At 46.8% G+C, this 17,279-nt stretch overlaps 2 protein-coding genes across 4 annotated transcripts in view; both read right to left on the reverse strand.

The window, feature by feature from the left end:
- ST3GAL3 (ST3 beta-galactoside alpha-2,3-sialyltransferase 3) overlaps positions 1 to 12,986 on the reverse strand; it is a 236,996-nt gene extending 224,010 nt beyond the window's left edge. The window contains exon 1 of one of the 2 annotated variants that reach the window (XM_082834380.1): positions 12,909 to 12,986. The gene's annotated coding sequence lies outside the window, so the exon portion shown is untranslated. Of the gene's footprint in view, positions 1 to 8,823; positions 10,024 to 12,908 lie in introns of those variants that run through there. The other variant, XM_082834379.1, reaches the window with a different exon arrangement.
- A 2,644-nt stretch (positions 12,987 to 15,630) lies between these two features.
- The window catches only part of KDM4A (lysine demethylase 4A), a 42,232-nt gene continuing 40,583 nt past the window's right edge, over positions 15,631 to 17,279 (reverse strand). For both annotated transcript variants that reach the window (XM_082863536.1, XM_082863537.1), the window contains exons 21-22: positions 16,686 to 16,778; positions 15,631 to 16,550 (exon numbers count right to left, since the gene is read on the reverse strand). In XM_082863536.1, coding sequence (XP_082719662.1) covers positions 16,410 to 16,550; positions 16,686 to 16,778 — 234 coding nt within the window. In that variant the 3' untranslated portion in view covers positions 15,631 to 16,409. The remainder of the gene's footprint in view (positions 16,551 to 16,685; positions 16,779 to 17,279) is intronic.

Consider the following 17,279-nt stretch of genomic DNA (forward strand, 5'->3'; position numbering starts at 1 on the left):
CAATTATGACAAAATTACACAGAGCAAAAGCCACAAAGTATTTCCTGAACAAGTCTCCTGTGAATCCTTTTGAGGCAAGCTAATTAGAAACTATTACGTACTATTTATTACCCAGCTTCCTGAACAAGTTACTGAAAAGATCAATTTTTTTAAATGGTTTTGCTGAATGTACACTTCCTTTTCAGACTTTATGCATGACTAAGCAGATTTAAGTAGTTAATTAACATGCAATATATTACATTATTCTATGCAGAAGAATTGTGTATTTTCTAATTGCAAGTCAATGCAGGGGATAAAATAATCAATATTGCTAATATTCACATAGTACTTACTGCAGACTAGCCACAGTTCTAAAAGTTTTATATTATTTAATTCACTGAATCTTCTCAACAATCCTACAAGGTTATCATTCTCATTATATAGAGAATAAACTGAGGCACAGAGAGGTAAAATTATCTTATCTAAGATCATAGAGCTAGTAAGTGGCAGACTGAGGATTCAAATCCAAATGATCTGACTTCAGTCATATAATTTTTTTCATTTGAAGAAGTTATATGGTACAACAGAACAAAAATGAAACGTAACCAGTGAAGAATCTAAACAAAAGTGGCAGAAAGGAAGGCGGAGGGTCAAGGGGAAGTGTGGTAAAGGAAGAGCACACAACAGAAAAAACTTTGTCACAGGATGGATACAGATCATTAACAAAGGTTCTACCAGCCCCTCCGCCACTCCCAAAAGGCTCTAAAAAACAAGCGGTAACTAAGAGCCAAGATTAAAGTGAGAGCCTCAGGGAAAAAATAGTGAAACAACATTTTTAAAGTAAATTTAACACTCAGGAAAAGTGAAGAAAGAAAAATAACACCACCACAAAAACAAAAGCCTCAATGAAAGAGAACAATTAAGAACTGCTGAAAACACAGTAAGAGTCATGAAGGCCCTGGTGGATAAAATGTGAGGAAGATAAAGGGCTTCCCTGGTGGCGCAGTGGTTGAGAGTCCACCTGCCGATGCACGGGACATGGGTTCGTGCCCCGGTCCGGGAAGATCCCACATGCCGCGGAGCGGCTGGGCCCGTGAGCCATGGCCGCTGAGCCTGCGCATCCGGAGCCTGTGCTCTGCAACGGGAGTGGTCACAACAGTGATAGATAGGACCGCTTACCGCAAAAAAAAAAAAAAAAATGAGGAAGATAAAATGAAAAAGAATAAAAGGTTTAAAAGGATTTACCAAAACAAACCCAAACAAAAAACAAAAATACAATAGTTGCCATATGGCATAGGTATGATTGGTGTCTGAAAAAGAGAACCAAGCATACAGAACAAAAAAAAGATATGCAAAAATGGATAATCAGAGAGAACTGGGCTGAGGGCAAGTTGGCCCCAAAATACAGAGTCCCAGCTTCTCTGAGCCGCAATAGCCAAGGTGGCAAGGATAACCTGAAGATCTGCAAAGGGAATTAAAAAGCTAAGGGTATGCCGAGGTTCCGATTACCCGCTGTGTGGATTACAGACTTACTGCCTCTTAGCTCCAAATTCATCCTTTTTGCTTGCTCTGTGAAAATGGATCTGGGCCCTTTCAATATTTTCCTTTTGCTAGTTGACATGATGTCAAGCTTTGTCACTAGACGGTGCTGGAAAGCCATGGCTTCTGGGTTCTAGTGTGTTCCAGTGTGTTCCTCTAGGTAGGCTCCTGCAGCACACAGGACTTTTCCAGTGGACAGCAGCCAGCAGTGAGCAGCGGCCAACAGCTTCCCTCAGCACTTCTCTTGGGCAGTTTTGTAGCAGAGTGCCTCTGGTGGGACGTCTCTCTGTAAACAGCTTTCCCCAGTACCCAAGACGGCAGATTTCTGGCAAGCTCCACCATGCAGCATCACAGTGGCTCATCTGCAATCCAGTGAGCCATTGTCATGTCCACTACACCAAAGTCTGAATCTCGGCCTGTGGTGGGTGTGAGGCAGGTTGGGGAGCTCTTTGTCGAGCACTCTAGCTCATCCCTGAGGTGGCGGCTGCTCCTTGGATCTGTTTGTATATTCTCTAGAGTTCTCTTTACTGCTTTTTGACAGCGTTATTGAGATATCATTCGCACACTATACAACTCACCCATTCAAAGTATACCTTTCGATGGCTTTTAGTATTTTCAGAGTTGTGCAAACATGACCACAATCAATTTTAGAACATTTCTATTACCCCGAAATGATTCCCCACACCCCTTAGCTGTCATCCCCTACAAACCTCCAGCCCTGAGCAACTACTAAACTCCTTTGTTCCATAGAATAGGCAAATGTTTATAGATATCTCATATAAATGGAATCAAACAATATGTGGTCCTTTGTGACAGGCTTCTTTCACTTAGCACAATGTTTTTAAGGTTTGTGCACATCAGTACTTCATTTCTTTCTATTGCCAAATAACATTCCATTATATGGACCATCTTTTATTTATCCATTTGTCAGCTGATGGACATGTGGGCTGTTTCCACCTTTTGGCTGAATAATGCTACAATGCATATTCATGTACAAATTTTTATAGGGACATAAGTTCTAATTTCTCTTGGGTATATATGTAGGAGTGAAATATACCCAGGTCATATGGTAACTATATGTTTAACTACTTGAGGAAATGCCACTGTTTTCCCACCAGTGTATGAGAGCTCTGATTTCTCCACACCTGTGCCAACACTCATTATCTGTCTTTTTGATATAGCCAGCCTAGTGGGTGGGTAGGAAGTGGTATCTCATTGTGGTTGTTTTTTTTTTTTGCAGTACGTGGGCCTCTCACTGTTGTGGCCTCTCCCATTGCGGAGCACAGGCTCCGGACGCGCAGGCTCAGTGGCCATGGCTCACGGGCTCAGCCGCTCCGTGGCATGTGGGATCTTCCCGGACCGGGACACGAACCCGTGTCCCCTGCATCGGCAGGTGGACTCTCAACCACTGCGCCACCAGGGAAGCCCCTCATTGTGGTTTTGATTTGCATTCCCCTGATGGCTAATGATGTTGAGCATCTTTCCAAGTGCTTATTTCTTTACTACTTACTAGCTAATCTCGTTACTCCAATTCACCTGTTAAAGTTAATAGTCCTTACATTAAACTCTACCTGCTGAAAGTACCACGTCATTGGACCTAGACTTGTGTAACATGGGCAGTCAGTGATTTTCTGAGTACAAATTAGATATCTACACTAAGGTTTTAAAAATGGAAGGCAGAAGAGTAAAACTGCAAAGATTTTGTCCCTGGTCAGATGTTCCCTTTATTAGTAGCTGAGAAAAAAGCCTAGGGGAGAGGGGTAAAAATCCAAGGAAACAGAACTTTCAGTTTTGCATGTTTTAGTTCATTTCTGTTTTTACAAACAAACAAACAAAAAGCCTTTCTGAATAAGAGCTGTTAATGTTTGGTTTTATTGGGTTTCTGATTATTTGTTTTAATGGTGTGTTCAGAGGACAAGCTTCTAGACATAATTCTTTATTTGGAAAAGTTGACTCCAATCAGTCTTGAGAAAATGCAACTGGAATATTTGAAAAGATGATCTTGCTTTGGGCCAGCTGAGATGAAATGGTGGGGACTGGTGTTGAAGGTGGCTGGGAGACGGCAGCATGTCCAGAAAACTGGAAACAGAAGGTTGCAGCACAAAAGCAGTCAAGAACAATACTTAAACACGGGCATGGCTGTGTTCCAATAAAACCTGCCGGCCTGTTTGCTGGCCCCTGCTATGCATGGCATATAGACACACAGCATGTAGCAAAACCACAAGAGCATAAAAACATGCATGGGAAGTTTAAAACTTTAAATTCAAGATAGTGTTTTCTCTGGTGAAGGACGGAGGAGACCAGGGAAAAATACATGAGGCTTTTACTGGAACTGTAATGTTCTGTTTCTTAAAAAAAAAAAAAAAAAACTGACGTAATATGGCATATTAAGATTTGGTGATGGGTATCGTCATATTATTCTGTTCTTGTATGTGTAAAATACATCATTAGAAAATACAAGATAAATGTTCCCTTTCATTGCTATTATGTCTCTGAGACTTCAGATGTCTTAGGCCTATGTAGTAGTTCCACATTGTTTATCTGCTCATATCTTTTTTTAAAAAGGGCAAGGAAAAAAATATAATATTGCAGAATAACTATGCTGGAACCACGATGGAAGCTATGCCATCTTAGCAGTCCAGGCAGAAGCCATTACTACACACCTGAGTATAGCAGTAGGAACACAGTGTGGTACCTGCCCTCGAGAACAGTGTGATGCATGTAGGTAAACAGGTACAGACATTATGAGGTGCTGGAAATTTATGACTGTCTGTGAGGTTTCAGAAAAGCTTCAGTGAAGAAGCTGAAGCAGTAAAAAGGTAGAGAGGCTTTAGATGCCATGCTAAGGGGTCTGAAATTTATCCCACTGGCAATGGAGAACCAGTGAAGGGAGTAAGCAGAGAAATGATATAGTCCTATCTGTATTTTAGAAAGATCACTTGAGTAGCAATACAGAGGACAGCCTGGAAAAGGCCAAGCAAGAGCAAGAAGAGGCTGTTTTAACAGCCCAGGCCATTCACTGTCAGAGAGAATAGACATCTCAAAGGCACACAAAGATTCACCAAGGTAACAAAAGAAAATACCAGAACTCCTGTTTATAAACTTTTCTGATATTTAACTTCAGTGGACACTGGCCTCCTCAAACAATCCCTATGTCAGACATCTTGGGGCACATGAGGTTCAGAAAGAATCCTCAAAAAGTGTGAAAGTTCCAGAGCGTGGGGGGTAATGGTACCATTACGTAATTACCATTTGCTTCGTGATGCAGTGCAGTTTATGCATTAAGTGACATCAATGTGGTTAATTTCATAAAAATTGGATCATATTTTAAATAAATAGGATCATAACTAAACTTGACAATGAGATGGTGAGTAACCATGAAACTCTTGTGCCTCAAAGAAGTTCTCTGGTTATCATCTGGCCAAGCAGGTATAAGACTTCCAGAACTTAAAGAGCAGCTGTATATTCTTCTTTTACAAACATACTGGTGTTCCAAGTTTGCTAAACTTTTCTGGGATGGCAAATGTCTGTTAATAGTATGGCACCTAGAAGATTTTCCAAAATACACACATCTGCCCTTTCAAGGTGAAGAACATGTCTTAACAAAAGCTAGAAACTAGTTTTGTTCGTTTGTTTGTTTGTTTTTAAAGAAAATACGTTGAGTGCATTTTGACAACAGATGTTTGGCAGTGTTTCCATCCTTATGTTATTTTGTTGCCAAAAAGATGTAAAAGTGTCATTTATAAAAACTCTCATATCTACATGCCAGCAGTTCTCAAACTGTGGTCCAAGGACCCCAGACAGTCCCCAAGACCCTTTCAGTGGATCTGAAACAGGAGGGAAGGGGATAGGGCACAACCTTTGAAAGAATGACATAGCTCTAGAACATGACATAAACTGATTAGAACCAAATGGGTCCAAGATGGCGGACAAGTCGACTTCCACTAGACCTTGAGCCTCAGTATTCGCTCACTGTAACATATCAGCAAGCTAAATGACACACCCACAAGCACCATGACAGTTCCAAGACAGACCACAAGGATTAAAAAGCAGGCGGTTGCCCAATTCCTGGAAATCCCTTCCCCTTCCTGAAATAGCTGGAATACTCCTCCCACTCATTAGCCTATGAAATCACCCACCCCTATAAAAACTGACAACCCCATACCCTGGTGCCTTTCTCACCTTCTGAGATGGCCCACACTGTGTCTGTGGAGTGTTTCCCTCTAAATAAACCCACTTCTTACCTATCACTTTGTCTCTCACTGAATTCTTTCTGCGAAGAGACATCAAGAACCTGAGTTTCATTAAGTCCTGAAACCAGTGTGTGATCTCAGTTGGAAGACTGTGGCTTTTGGCCGGGTTCGAGTCCCAGCCACATGAGTTCAAATCCCAATCTGGGTTTAGGCTGGGTTTGAGTCCTGGCACGTGGGTTCAATCCCAATCTGAGGTGCACAGTTTCAGATCCACGAGTTTAAAACTGTTTTCACGTAATTCTCAGACATTATTTGCCCTGTTCACTCTCTTTCTCTCACCAAGGGTCCAGCACAGTTTTCCAGAGGCTATGTAACACATGATGACATGTGACTATATCACTGTCCTCACAGCTAATGGAATGCGTGCTTGTGTATTCTTGTGACTTAAAATTTTCTCAGTAACTTTTAATACATTAAATATCAATAGACAAAACCCATAAAATGAAAGTTCTTTGGGGTTTCAATAATTTTTATAACTTATAAAGGGGTCCTGAGATCAAAAACTCTGAAAATCACTGCCATATACTTTGAAAACTTAGGAACAGAATATTCTAACCTGTTTAACATATTTCAAACACAAGGTTTCTGTGGGTTTTAAGTCATGTCAAAAATACATAAACACGCCATCTTTCCATTATTTTGTAAAGAAAACTAGCATCAAGGAAAAGGGGAATTTACTGACATATAGACAAATAATAAGACAAGGCAGTAGATAACATTTAATCAGAATAATATAAGTTGTGCAGAAGTTCACAGGGAAGGAACTCCTGTCAACCAGGATGACCAGGCAGAACCTAAAGGAGAACAAATTGGGATTAAACCCCCATTATCATCTTTACAAACATTTCAGAAGAAGACTGAGGAGGAGCAAAATTTCAAGGGGACACAGTCAACAACGATGATGACACACTGAAGAAGCACATACATTTTAGCAGCCCAAGCAGTGAGCACATTAAAACATCAGCGACAAGAGTGTATGCACATGTGCATGTGTCACTTCTGGGTGAGGGCTGGGAACGGCTGAATGACCATATATAATTTGTTGGCATTTAAAGAATGTTTAAATTGGTATGATATTCATATCAACCAACTCTTCCCTTCTTGATCTCAGGATAATTCTCTCATGCCCAACCCACCCAGACCACCATCACTGTGGCGCAGTGGTTAAGAATCCGCCTGCCAATGCAGGGGACACTGGTTCGAGCCCTGGTCCGGGAAGATCCCACATGCCGCGGAGCGGCTGGGCCCGTGAGCCATGGCCGCTGAGCCTGCGCGTCCGGAGCCTGTGCTCCGCAACGGGAGAGGCCACAACAGTGAGAGGCCCGCGTACCGCAAAAAAAAAAAAAAAAAAAAAAAAAAGATGTATAAATAAAACCACAGTGTTGGCAGATGATTTTAGGCTAACGATCACCTACTGTGAACCAGGGAATATACTAAGCATTAAGAATCTTAAAACTGGGACTTCCCTGGTGGTCCAGTGAAAAATCCACCTTCCAATGCAGGGGACATGGGTTTGATCCCTGGTTGGGGAACTAAAATCCCACATGCCGTGGAGCAACTAAGCCCGAGCCCGTGCACCACAACTACAGAGCCCACGCACTCTGGAGCCCGCACGCCACAGCAAAAGATCCCGGCATGCTGCAACTAAGACCCGACACAGCCAAAAATTACTTACTTACTTAATTTTTTAAAATCTTAAAACTATTATTTTTATAATAAGAGGTCCCTTATGTATTTAATAGTACAGGACCAGGCTTTTTACAACTATTTGCTCAAATTCTCAGAACCTTGCAAGGTAGGTATTTTTATCCGCATTTTACCAATTTGAAAACTGAGAGTACACAAGAGGTTCTGAAGCCTGCCCAAGGCCACACCTTAGAAACTGGTGAAGCCATGATGGAAATCTTGGTCGGCTGACTCTCCTCTACCCCCAGGCAGGACATGGACACACCCTTACTATTACTGCAGTAGCCTAAATGGTAACCTTCCCTCCAGCCTCACCTCATTCTAAGCTCTCTTCATCCATAATATTTTATGACACTGTAGCAGACAGTCACTACGTAGACAGTTTGCACTACGGTTGCAAACCTCAGAACCTCCCATGTCAGAGAAACAGGACATTCACTCCTCTGCTGCTCCACACACACTGATCTTCCTAAAAGGCAAAGCTGATAAAGTCATTTCCTACCTTCAAACCCTTCAGTGGCTCCTCCTCCTCATCACAATAAACTCCTGAACTCACAAGCTTCAGTCTAACTTCTGCAGCCTCCACACACTCCCCAAACATACCCTATTCTCCTGCCTTTCAAGCATCTTCAGAATGCAGCCACACTGTCTTGTGTTTCTAGGCCATTACACATTGTTTCCTGCCTGAAAAGCCTTTTAAACCCACATCTACCCAGCTACTAACTAGTGATCCAAGACTTAGGTAGGTGTGAGCTTCTCTGGAAAACCATTATTTATATTCCCTGTGTGGCATCAGATTCTCTTTTTAGGAGATCCCACAGGACCCTCAAACATAGCCCGTTACAATGTATTCTAACTACAGGTTCACTGGTTTCTGGTCCTACCAGACTAAAGGCTCTTTGAGGCCTGGGATACGCCTTTTGTTTTTGTAATGCCATAACCTAGCACAGAGGTTAGCAGACAGTTCATGCTCAATAGCTACTTATGGGGTGACTAGAGGGCCTAGTACGGTAGAAGACACAGACACATATACAACCAAGCAAAATAAAATAGAATAAATGTGAAAATAAGAAAGGTGTGGGCTTCCCTGGTGGCACAGTGGTTGAGAGTCCGCCTGCCGATGCAGGGGAAATGGGTTCGTACCCCGGTCCGGGAAGATCCCACATGCCGTGGAGCGGCTGGGCCCGTGAGCCATGGCCGATAAGCCTGCGCATCCGGAGCCTGTGTTCCGCAACGGGAGAGGCCACAACAGTGAGAGGCCCGCGTACCGCAAAAAAAAAAAAAAAAAAAGAAAGAAAGGTGTGACAGGATGCCAAGGAAGTGGAAAAAGGAAGGAAAATCTGGGGAAATCCTGAGATTTCCTTACCTGATTTCTCAAAGTTTCTTCAAATCCTGCTGCTGCTGCTGCTGCTGCTGACGTTGATCATCATGATCATGAGTCCTTACCTTGAACTTGGAACTGGGCAAAGCACTTTACATAAAGTGAACTCACTTTATGAGTTACCTACGCATTTCACTGATGATGCAACTTGGACTTCAGAATCAGACACTTGCTCAATGTTAGATAATCAATGGCGGGAGCAAGATTTCAACCCAGGTTTCACTTTCTTTGTTAAAAGCGAAATCTCCTCCCCAAGCGCCAAAGTTTTATAGCCTCAATTAAACCCAATTAAACCAGTAAGGTTGAACTAGGATCCTTTTTAACCATTCAAGTGAAAATGTACCTTGAGTTAGTACACACTTCCTTGCTTTTTAAATTGTGTATCCTGAATATAATTGAACTTTCTGTGGATGCCTCAGGACTATTTCTGTGTTCATCACTGAGGGTGCTGTAAAATAGTGATGCCCTCAGGAATGACTGTGCTATGACTGGAAAATCACTGACTGCCCTCGTATCAACAGCCTCGGCCTGTTACATTACAAGCATTACAGTGCTTGTAATGGATTTCTGACTTCCAATCCACCCTCATTCCACGCCTAGTTAGAGCTATTATTTCTTGCTACTGTCAATGTGTTTCTCTCTAGTAGCCCATCTGATTTCGCTACCTCTAATCTTCTATGGGCCGTGATACTCAAAGAAGATGTAGCAGTCATTACTGCTGTCCAACAGTTACTTCTGGCTCTTTGCTTTCCAGGCACATGCTAAGACAGCAATTCCTTGCCCTTCTTTAAAGTTAGGCATGGCCATATGACTTGCTTTAGCCAATGATATGGAAATGAAAGTGACAGGTGCCACTTCAGGATGGAAACTTGAAAGTCCAGTGTCCCTTGATCACCATCTTCCACTCGATCAAAATGATCATGGGAACACCATATTAAGATGGAGTTTCCAACAGCATGGGTCCCTGAGTGACTGAGAGGAGGAGAGTTACCTGTGCAGTCATGCTGGACATGTGGCATGAATGAGAAGTCAACTTTTGTTCTGTTAGGCCACTGAAGTCTTAAGGGTTTTTGTTAATGAAGCCTAATCCAAGCTATCCAGACCAATACACCAGCTCTCTCAGTAACAAATTATCTCACATAAGTAACTTCATTTACAGATTTTATGATGGACATTTTGTTTGCACAAAGAATTTTCTTTGCATCTATCCTGGTTCAAAGCTATGTTCAATATAAAATATATTTGCCAAGTACCTCCTATGTACAAAACACTGTGCTAGATAATGAAGAAGATGGCCCATGGCTTGAAAAAGCTGCAGTCTTATGTTGGCAATTGGGGCAAAAGGCAGACTCTAGCGTTATAATGGTTTGAAGGAGAAACAAGTCCCATCTAGATAGGGAGAAAAGTACAGAAAAGCTTCACAAAGAGAGTTCCAATCAAATGGCCCTGAAACATGGGTGAGAACCAACAATTAGAGATTCAAGGGGGTCATTTAGGATAGAAAAAGCAACAGAGCACGACAGCAACAAAGAGCAAATAGTTCCACAAACTTGGAAAATATAATAAAATCTAAGGGAATGGCAAGAAATGAGTTTACCCATACTGCCCAGGCTAGGCTGGTCTGTGCTTAATTCAACAGACGGTAGGAAGCCATTAAAAGTCTAGGCTGGGGCTTCCCTGGTGGCGCGGTGGTTAAGAATCTGCCTGCCAGTGCAGGGGACACGGGTTCGAGCCCTGGTCCGGGAAGATCCCACATGCTGCAGAGCAACTAAGCCCGTGCGCCACAACTACTGAGCATGTGCTCTAGAGCCCGCGAGACACAACTACTGAAGCCCGTGCGCCTAGAGCCCGTGCTCTGCAGTGAGAAGCCACCGCAGTGAGAAGCCCGCGCACCAAAACAAAGAGTAGACCCCGCTCACCGCAACTAGAGAAAGCCCGTGTGCAGCCCGCACATAGCAACAAAGACCCAACTCAGCCAAAAAAAATAAATAAAAGTCTAGCCTGGGGAATTGAGATACCTGCAAGTGATGACAGTACACAGGATAGATGGAAGGGGTGGGGGGGAAAGCTAGGGGGTTTCTGCAGTAATTCGAGGGAATGGGATCAATGGCCCCAGATCAGTGTGATGACAGTAGGAACAGAAAGAAGCTAGACATAGTGTGGAGGTAGCAGCAACAAGACCTGGCAACCAACTTAATACAAGGGGGGAAAAAAAGAAAGGCAAGAATGATTCTTGAGGTGCAGATCCTGGGTAGCTGAGAGGACCATTATTCTAAATAGCTAAGGTTACTCAGAAAAGTGACAAGGGCACATAAAGTGCTACTGTCTATCTTTCTAATAGCTAGCTCCAGTTTCACCGGAAGTACTACTACTTGTTTACCCTTTGCTCCACCCAGGACAAAGTTACTTCCTGATTTGATGCCATCAACCTGCCTTTTTTGTATAACCTCATCTCCCACTTTTTCTAATAAGAACCCCCTGGAACTACCCATGAGAGTTTTGGGTTCTCCCCTGCCACCTTTCCCATCCTCACTTTCTCATTTCCTCACTTCTCCTTCCTCTTCACCACCCAGGCCTACCCATTCATGGCTCAACTCAAGCCTCAGCTCTCCTGTGAAACCTTCTTCAAACACATGGATTTCTCCTTCTCCAGAATTTTCATAGACCTACTATCTTAGAATTCTAGAGACCATTTTGTTAGTGATCATTTTCTTGTGTGCCCTTTATCCCCACAACCATCTCATAGGCCCATGAGAACAAGTCTCATACAATACAGGTCGTGAGGTCCCCACAGTTGCACTGCCTTGCATACAATATGTACTTGATAGACACTTTATTGATGATCAAAGTCACTTAGTCTCTAAGAATATGCACATCTTTTTTTCTCATTAATAATTTACTTTTATTAAGCTCTGATTAGACATTTAGACATGTGAAATAGGGAGATTCATCACTTAATACTTCAAAATATCCTTGAGTTAAGAATCTTTAATCTTAGGAGCTGCTATTGCCTTAAGAGATTATTTGAAAATACCATTTCGGTCATAAATTTTTGTGACAGCTTCCTTTTAACCCTGTTGACCCAACAGTATACCCAACAGTTAAATGATCATCACTCCAAGGTGATTCTGACTTAGAAATAACCTAATTTTCCATGCGGTCTATTTATTTTCATGAACCCAATAAGTGCTTTTTTTCTACCTTCCTATTCAACTAGCTATAGTATAGTTAATTCAAAGTGTATCCACAGAAAAGTTTGTAAGTTTTTGTTGTGTTTTTGTTTTGTTTTTTGTTTTTAACAAAATAACAGCTGCCTTCATTGGTCCCTCTCTCAATTAATTGCACTGAGTCAGTTCACACGTTTCTCTCCTTCCTCCTATGTGCGGGAAACACAAACATAAGTGAGGTCTATCAAGGAATCATAAAAACGAGCACTGTTGCAAAGAGGAATTCAAAATGTTCGTGGCAGACTATCCTAATCAAACCTGCTCTCATCACTAAGACATTTCCTCCTGCAAACAAAATCACAGGGCAAACAATGGGGAGAAATGCCAGAGAAAAGGAAGCAAGAGGCGTACTTTGTCAGTAAAATTGACCTCAGTCCCCGGAACATCTGGCGGCTGGTAGAGCAATAAGCAATGACAGCCGCTACCCGTACGCTGCTGATTCCCACTCAGGTTTTCCACTTTTCCTCCCTCTTCCCATAGCGAAGGCCCGCCTGACCAGGTCCTTCCTCTGCGCCAAGGTGCGCAGCGCTGCGGGGTCTCGCGCGCAGGTGACCTCAGACTGCTCGGCCCGGGTTCAGCCGTCCTCTCCCCAGAGGCCTGGCAGCCCCTACCCAGGCGAGGTCTCCCAGGGACCGGACTCCCGGCCCGAGCCCCCAGTCCGAGCCGGACTTCGTTATTCGGAGATGGCTGGGCCGCGCCCGACCCCTCCTTCCCCAGCACCAGCGCGCGCGGGCTCCGCACCCCACCAACCCGGGGACCGCGAGCTGCGGGGGAGGGGAGGGGCGGCGGCGCCCGTTAGCCGTGGTGACTGCCCGCCCCGACGCGCGCAGGACCGGCCCTTACCGCAGCGGAGAGGGAGGCAGGGGGTAGGCGGCGCCCGGCCCGACGCTGCTGGGAAGGCGGGGGCGACGGCGAATGCGGCGGCGGGAGCCGCGGGGAACCCCAGCGGGCGCCCAAGTCGCGGTGGGCCGCCTGGGCGCCGCCATAGTGGGGACGCAGCGGCGGGCGGAGCGCGCGGCCGCGACCCCGACCCGTGGACGACGGGACCACCAATCCCACTCTCCGCCTCAGCGCCCTCACCGGGGGTTGGGCATCCGCGGCCAATCGGCGCGCGGGAGCCGGGCGGGGCGCCGGGCTGACCAATGCGGGGCTGCACTGCAGGCAGAGAGCGGACGCAAGCCCGAAGCGGCCCGCTAGACACTGGACCCCCGAGTTTTCCGGCCCGTTCGCCTCGCCCGCCCGCCGGGACTCGGGCTGTTGGCGGTTCAGGGAGTGGGTCCAGCGGGCCTGGCCTGCTGGCTCCGCGCCGACGCCCATCCCTCGGCTCTCCGGAGCCTATCCGCCGCCTTGAGGAATCTTTCCCCGGCTTCACGCCCCGCAGGGCGCGCGTCTGGGATGCGGACCTCTGACGGCCGCAGGGCTCGCTGTCCGCCGAGATGACCCCTCGAGAGCCTGTTTCCTCGGCCATGCGAGAGACGGGGGTACACGGTCATTCCACACTGAGGGACGCAGGCATCCGCCTGGAAACAGGCTGAGACACAAGGCTGTGGACCTCCACGGGCTGGGCGACCCTGCGCAATCCTGTGGAGTTGGGTGGACAGCGGTCGCTGGCTGCCCTTATTACTACTTTAGAGCCTCTTTTTATTCCGGGCACAGGACCATTCCGCCCCATCTCGTCTACCCTTTTCAGTTCCGGAGGTCCCAGCTTTTCTCCCACCCTACTGGGGCACAATTTAAAACGTAATTCCCCCGAGGGGAGTTACGGAAGAGAGGAGGAACTGTCCGGCTGTGATCCTTGGTTGCCCACCCAAAGACGCTGCCTCACCAAAGGAGGGCAGTTTGCCCTGGCCAAAAGGCTTCTGAGGGGAGCCTGCCTAAGACAGGCTGGTGCACGCTTCCCTGGAGTCAGTCAGTCCGCTGAGGCCTGGGCCTGACTGCAGGCAAGAGGGCCTGTTCCGTGGGACTTGAGACTCTCACCACCTCTTTAAACTTGTTTCCCAGGAGGTTATTACATTTGACCAAAACAAAACGTGAAAGTTTCTAGAAAAATAGCTGTTGAGCAAGAACTCTGCTGGGGTTACAGAAGGGACTACCCTGCCTGTCCTTCAGCAGGGCTGGGGATGGTAGGGTCAGTGAAATGTAGGGAGATCTGGGACCCTGCCAAGTCTGGGGAAGTGTTTCTTCCCTCCAAAGATGTGTGCTCCCAGGGCTTGCCAATCCATTAAGGCCTGGCTCTGTCCACGCTCACCTGGGAATCCTTGGGTGCTGGACAAAAAATTCAGCCTCCATTTCTTGGCCCCAGGAGGGAACTGGCATAGAAAAGTAGGTATCTTTGAGACCTGCTGCTCCTCCCTTCCCCCACAATCAGACACCAGAGGTGGCAGCCACCTCCCAAGCCCCAGGACACAAAGAAGCATTGAGTTGCTGAGCTGACCCAAGATTCTCCCGCACCTGGCAGGGGCCAAGAAATAGGACCTAGTGCCTGGCTGTCCAAGACCAGCTGAACAGCTCTGCTGTGCCCAATTCACTGCCCCTCCCACCCCTGCTGCTGCTGCTGCTCTAACCTTGTCCACCTGGACCTCAGGAACCCAGTGGGGGTCCAAGGGACCGGGTCTTCCTCCGGGGAAGCGTCTCACCAACTACAGGCAACTCAGAACAGCTTCAGGACCTAAGGGAAGCGTGCACGGGGTGGGGGGCAGGGGTTGTCAATCCCTTGCTTTTCAAGCACCTAAAATGTACTGCCTTCTTTCAAGCTGGTTCTACAATTTTTATGGAACGGACACTGGCATAAACTTACACCTGCTCGATGAAGTTAACAAGTGGGGTCGAGATGACAGAGATCAAACTCAGTTTTACAAGTTGTGGAAGTGGTCTGGTCCTTCATCTATCACCTCTTCCTTCCCATCTCTAGGGCCAGAGAAGCAAAAGGAGGTACTCACGGCCAGAGGTGCCTCTACTTCCCAGGTCCCACCATACAGAGCCACAGGACCAGAACTTGACAAGGAGCCCATCTCTTTAGGAGGGCTTCCTAGATCCTGCCTTACTGAGTCTTCTTAAAATGCATGGCCCTGCTCCAGAGCCTATGACTCTAGATACACTCCCGGCCTGACCCTGGGCCACTCAGGCTCCTTGGGGCAGACACAGCCAATCCTCTGCTCAACACGTTTTATTGCTAAGGACAAGGTGATGCACCGGTTTTCAAAATAATTTGGTTTATAGCGTTCATACGTAACAAAAAAAGGGGAAGTATTAAAATCTGATTCTTGTATACATACGGTATAAGTGTGAATCCCTCCAACCCTGGGCCCAGGCAAACAAATTCATAAGGAGCAAAAACCTGTTTAACCCCTTCAGCGTTGCCCTCCAGTCCCACCCCGCTCCCAAATCAGCTCCCTCCCACCCCCAGACCAGGGGGCATATCTAAACCCACCCCCTGGCCTCCAGCGGCCCCAGTTCATCTTAACCCTCCCAGCCCCTGCATGATTGCAATTTTCTGTTGACAGACTCATCCGCCAGGCTCTGCCTGCTTCCATCATTAGATCCCCCTTCAGAGTATTCCCCACCCACACCCTTTAATACTGTCCACAGAGGCTCTGTGCCTAGAGTGATATGGGCACACACCCAGGTTACCCCTATCTTCTCCTTCAAGAGAAGGCAAAGAGGTGGCGTTAACTCCTTAGCATCTCATCGCTGCAGCTTTGCCAGCACTCTCTTGAGGCAGTTCCAGAGACAAACGGATGCCACAGCCATCTGCAGCCAACCCCCAGGGGCCCTTACTCAGTTCAGCTGAGGGCAGAATTTCACATTTTTGTTGCCCTGCATAGGCAAGGAAGAAAGTAAAGGCCAGGGGCTGGCAGAAGCTGGTCCAGACCAAACATACATATGCACACACACGTGTGCACACGTGCGCGCGCGCACACACACACACACACACACACACACACATAAATACAAAAAGGGGGAGGGGGCAAGCACCAGCACCTCTGCCTAGTTGGTGCAGGTGATCGTTAGGAAGCTAAGTCCAAGGCCAGGAACAGGGCAACCAGCCCAGCCAGCACAGTCGACCCCATTACAGACTGGGGCCCATGCAGCCACAGCGTTCCAGTGCTCAGCCCATCAGCTGGGAGATCAGCGGCTGCTGCCACATGTCCAAGTACGGCTTATTGTTTCATTACAGTGGAATGCGATGAGGGTGGGGTGAGAAGATGATGGGGTCGGTTATTTCATTCCTTTTCATTTTACAGTTCACTTTTAGAGACTTCAGAGTTCCAAGTGTCTGCTGGCTGTGGAACCCCAGAGTGCTTTCGCCTTGGCAGCTGGGACTCTCCTGGCCGCTGGAAGCACCTACTCCATGATGGCCCGGTATAGTGCAGGCTCAATGTAATCTTCCCGGTATCTTGAGTTGATAACTCGTTGCCGTTTCTTTTCCTGCTTAACCTCTTTCTCCGTGAAAATCTCATTGAAGCGCATGTCTGAGGCTACTGACTACAGAAGAATAGGCAAGCCAAGTGAGCACTTTATGGCCAACCACCCCGAAGAAGAAAAACCAAGGGACACATCCTTGCTTCGTTCCCTCCCTCCCAGACGGGAACCAAGGGCACACAGAAAGTACACACTCACCAGTCTAGACTTGACTCTCTTGGGAAGCTCTTCATCCAGCGTGTACACGTCATCTCTCTTAACCACAAGCTGTGAGCCATCCTCAAACTCCACCTACCAAGGAAACAAAGGCCTTTAGCTAAGATTTCCCTGACTCTCTCCCTGGTCCATCACGCACAGTGGCAATTTCCTGCAGTCACAGGAAGGGTTTAGAACACTGAAGTAAGGCCTGCCATGTTTGAAGCCATACCTGGCATACTGGACACAGGGCAGCCCCTAGCTCTGAAAAGAGTTGTCACTGATCCCTTGGCTCAGCGGTCCCCAACCCCCGGGCCGCAGACTGGTGCCAGTCCACGGCCTGTTAGGAACCGGGCCGCACAGCAGGAGGTGAGCGGTGGGCGAGCAAGCGAAGCTTCATCAGCCGCTCCCCACCGCTCGTGTTACGGCCTGAACCACGCCCACCCCCGTCCATGGAAAACTGTCTTCCACGAAACCGGTGTCCCTGGTGCCAAAAAGGTTGGGGACCACTGCCTTAGCTCTCCCAAGAGCAAAGACTTCCTCTTGCTCAAGAGGAAACACTGAATTAATCAGGCCCCCTCCCCCATCCCCAACAAA

This window comes from Leucopleurus acutus, assembly GCF_964270905.1.
Source record: "Leucopleurus acutus genome assembly, chromosome: 2".
Taxonomy (NCBI): Eukaryota; Metazoa; Chordata; class Mammalia; order Artiodactyla; family Delphinidae; genus Leucopleurus; species Leucopleurus acutus.